At 47.0% G+C, this 4,544-nt stretch overlaps 1 protein-coding gene across 1 annotated transcript; it reads left to right on the top strand.

Annotated features, from left to right (window-relative positions):
* The first annotated feature begins 1,907 nt into the window (after positions 1-1,907).
* Positions 1,908-4,544, top strand: TSPYL1 (TSPY like 1). The gene has a single exon (XM_084775384.1). It carries the CDS (start codon positions 2,010-2,012, stop codon positions 3,156-3,158), a length of 1,149 nt encoding a protein of 382 aa, XP_084631510.1. The 5' UTR covers positions 1,908-2,009; the 3' UTR covers positions 3,159-4,544.

The raw sequence follows: 4,544 nt of genomic DNA, 5'->3' as shown, positions 1-4,544 counted from the left end.
AAGTAAATATTACATGTGGAACAGATTTTAAAACTAAGTCCTGGGAGCCTGGCAGAGTGACACACACCTATGTAATCCCAGCACTCAGGGAGGCTAGAGGCAGGCAGATCTCTGTGAGTCTAGGCCAGCTTGGTGTACAAAGTGAGTCTAGGACAGACAAGGCTACACATAGAAACTCTGTCTTGAAAAGAAAAAAAAAACAACAACAAAACAAAAAAGAGAGAAAGGAAGAACAAATAAATAAACAAACAGAAAACCTAAGTCCCGGGAGTTGGGGGTGTAGAAACTGAACCAAGTAGTGGTTGTCAGACTAGGCAAAAGCCAGTGGAGCACTTTGGTCTGATGGTTACTGGAAAATCATAATAAAACTAATCCTGTCTGAGATGGATCCTTTTTTTTTTTTGAGGTGAATCTTTTAACAATAATAATTCAGTGGCTCAATTTCATTTACAAGAATCCAGTCTGTTATTGGAGCACCATCACTTTCTTTTTTTTTTTTTTTTTTTTTTTTTTTTTTTTTTGGTTTTTTGAGAATCATCACTTTCTAAAGGGCAAGTGGCTCCCTCTAGTGAGAGTTGGTGGGAATAACATACCTCGCAAATATTTAAAAGTGGAAATCCATCCCTTAGTGTGGACAAACAGTGCAAGAGTGAGAGAACTCCCGCCCCTTCCCCCTCCCCCCTCCACGCCACACTTCACCAAACTTGGATTACAATTTCAGAAGACATGATATAGACATCCGTGTCAGTTTCTATCCACATTGACTTTTATGAGAAGTGTAAACTTCCAACCACACCATTTCTCACAGGGCAAGGCATACTAAAATTGAGACCATTACAATAAGTTTTATGAAAATCCTTAAAGTTTTTCTGTTTACGTGTGTAGCTGATTATATTATCTATGTGCTTTATTTCAAGGAGGTAAATAATGTTTTGGAAATACTTGTTATACAAAGGGTGACATCTGTCCTGGTAAACTTAATAAAATACTGAATTTAAGGACCATGCATAAGGAGCTGCATTTTTTTCTCAAAACAGAAAGTAAATGAATGTGTTCTTAAATATTAATCGTCCTTGTGGACGAGGAAAGAGGGAGGAGGGGAAAATACGTATCAACTTGACATTGACTATGGGTTTATGCTTATGTGCTTAAAGTGACGTTACATTCTGTTCAGGGAGCATCGGAATCAAACCTCCTGGGCTCAAATCATTGCTGTGTCATTTTCTATGCTATTTTTGCAAGTGACTCTGTTTCTCCTTGTCTCAATAAAACGAATGTCTTAATACGTCACAAGACTCTTTGGTTGACGCACCAGTAAGAACAATTATTAACCACATATAACCATTTAACCACAAAATATCTTCCAGAAAACCAAGAGTTCTTATACAAACCCACAGAGCTTCGTTCCTCAGTAACCTTAGAGGTTAAAATAGGTTTTATTATTGTTTTGAGACAGCTATGTAGCCTAGGTTAGCCTAGAAAACGCGACGCTCCTCAGCACCAGAGCAATAGGACAGGCAGGGACCATCACACTAGGCTAAAATTCATTTTTTAATTCTGTGAAGGGGGATGGGGTACTCTGACACTCACGTTGGTTAAATACAGATATTTCTGCTCCTAGCTTTTTCGAATACAAGGCGGTATTTTTACCTTTTCACATAACTGTTTGCAGACTTTGGGCAGTAGGCTGTGCACACACATGGCTGCAGCCGGGATGCGGGGGCACCAGAAGCCTTATGACTACTTTCAGTGTCCCGGGAGGACTGACATCCTTTATGGAAACAAAGCTGACGATTGCAAAGGACCGTATTTACATGAGCTAAGGAAATGCGGAAGTCGATCCGGACCACAGAACCAATCCCGGGAGCGCTGCAGGCTCTCGCGATACTTGCGGGCTGCGACTCTGACGTCACCGCCCTAGAGACAGCGAAGGGGCGTAAGCGGGAGCTGGGCGGACCGCGCGCGGGCGGAGTTGTGTGTAAACTGAGGTTGGCGCGACCGTACCCGACATGAGCAGCCCGGAGCGGGACGAGGGGACCCCTGTCCCCGACGGCCTCTGCGATGCTGACGGTGTCCCGGGGAACCCAGGCCGGCGTCCGCCGCTCGGCGAGGAAAGCGCGGCGACCGTGGTGACAGGTGAGGGCCGCGCGGAGGTCGTGGCGAGCCCGGCGTCCCGGGGTGTGGCGGGGCCTGAGCCCCAGATGCGGGTGGCCGCTACCGGGCAGGGAGAGACCCCGCCTCCCGCCGAGGCCTCCGAGGCGGCGGCGTTCCTGGCTACGAAATACGAGGAGAAGGCCCTAGAAACCCAGGGCTCGGAGGCCGAGGCCCAGGACGTGAAGACTGACCAGGCCGCAGTCGCCGTGGCAGCGGAAGAGAAGTCAGAAGTGGAGGCGCCGGGGACGGAGGAAGGGATGGAGGTGGAGGTGGAGCAGAAGCCCGCGGGTGAAGAAATGGAGATGCTGGAGGCGAGGCGAGGGGTGAGGGACGTGCAGGAGGAGGCCGGGCTCTGGCATCTGGGCATAGACCTCCGCACGAACCCCCTGGAGGCCATCCAGCTGGAACTGGACACTGTGAATGCGCAGGCTGACAGGGCCTTCCAGCATCTGGAGCAGAAGTTTGGGCGGATGCGGCGACACTACCTGGAACGGAGAAACTACATCATTCAGAGTATCCCAGGCTTCTGGATGACTGCTTTCCGGAACCACCCTCAGTTGTCCGCCATGATTAGAGGTCAGGACGCGGAGATGTTAAGATACGTGACCAACCTGGAGGTGAAGGAACTGAGACACCCCAAGAGCGGCTGCAAGTTCAAGTTCTTTTTTCGAAGGAACCCCTACTTCAGAAACAAGCTGATTGTCAAGGAGTATGAAATGAGAGCTGGCCGGGTGGTGTCGCTTTCCACTCCAATCATATGGCGGAGGGGGCATGAGCCCCAGTCCTTCATTCGCAGGAACCGAGACCTCATCTGCAGCTTCTTCACCTGGTTTTCAGACCACAGCCTTCCGGAATCCGACAGGATCGCCGAGATTATCAAAGAGGACCTGTGGCCAAATCCTCTGCAGTACTATCTGTCACGTGAAGGAATCCGTAGACCCAGACGTCGCCCAGTAAGGGAGCCAGTGGAGATTCCCAGGCCCTTTGGCTTCCAGTCAGGTTAACTGTTGCCTTTGAAAATACAGCTGGAACAGGTCCCTTCCCACCTTGTGCTTGAGCAAATGCAACGGGTACGCAGTGTGTCCCCCCCCCCCCCCACCTTCTGACTTTTCTGCATCTTCTGGATATTGTCTTAACCTCGAAATTAAGACTGTGGACATGCTTCTGCTTTCTCACAGCCTCCGTGCTGTCTGTATTAGCATCTGCTGGCTCATGGCCGTGGCTCATACCGTTTCTAAGCTTGGACTCTGTTGTTTTCAGTCTGTCACCTGTTTACTGCCACCCGGACTTCGTGCTTTGTCTGAGGACCCTTTCTATTTACCTGCGCTCAGCGTGTGTGGCAATGTGAGCACAAAGCTTGCCATCAATAGTGGACGTTAATGATGTTGCAGGAGTGGGCCACCTCCTGGGTGATTTTTGTGACTCTTTTTCTGCACCACCTTGTAATACTCCTCACTGTTGACTGTACCACACTCTATTGGCGCTTGCTCCTCACCCCCACTCTCCCACCTTCCTCTTGCTATTTTAAAGAAAGAGAAGTAGTTCAGAAAGTAGTAAGATGGGAAGGGGTAGTGTGTACTTAGCATTTCCTGAGAGCATGCTTTGTACAAAGGCAGCAGAACTCTTGACTGCTTTGCTTCTCACCCCCCCCCCCCCCCCCCCCGCCCCCAGCCTGGTTAGTAAGCCCTGAGACGCTTACAGGGAGACAGAACTAGATGGGAACAGGTGTGATCTTCCTTACAGTGTAGGAAGAGCTAAAGAGACTGTGATGGGTGCCCTATGCAGGGAAAGTGAGATGAAAGGCTTAAGATCAAAGTAAGTCAGGTAAAAATTGGGAAGAGGATGAAGACAGGGCTGAGAGCTTTCAAGTCTTAGCCAGTGGTAATGGGAAGAGAAATATTTTCTCAAGATTTCAATAGAAAAAATTAGAGGGAGTTCTGAGTGTCAGATGTTTCTTTAGAGAAAAAGTGCAAGTTTGGGTTTTTTCCTCTTTTTTTTTTTTTTAATTTGACCTGATGTAAGTGAATGTGTGATAATAGTAAAACACTATTTGTTTCTATTTACTGGGAAAATTTAGACACTTTCTTTTGCATTCATTTGAAGCCATTTGTAAGAACAATTCCTTACAATTCTGCGACTTAAATGAATATGTTTAACAGTTTTCAGTACTAGTATAAATTCTTAGAAACATAGTTTAGATAATTAGGTCTTTATTAAATTTGCCAAATTATTTTCTTCATGGAAAAGTAAGTATGTGACTTGGTTGTCTTGATAGTTCCTTCTTTCACTGCACAGTAGTTTGTAAGAGCCCTTGGTCAAATAGAACTATATTATTAGTATGTTTGTTGACATTTATGTATATGATGGTTAAATAAAAGCATGGCACCCTG

The sequence above is a fragment of the Acomys minous genome, assembly GCF_964271855.1.
Source record: "Acomys minous genome assembly, chromosome: 3".
Lineage (NCBI taxonomy): Eukaryota > Metazoa > Chordata > Mammalia > Rodentia > Muridae > Acomys > Acomys minous.
The sequence above is the reverse complement of the archived record's forward strand: the minus strand, read 5'-3'. Positions and strand labels throughout refer to the sequence as shown.

Bases quoted from the DNA above. Each gene is read 5' to 3' on its own strand.
- TSPYL1 (XM_084775384.1), top strand. From the start codon at position 2,010: ATGAGCAGCCCGGAGCGGGACGAGGGGACCCCTGTCCCCGACGGCCTC.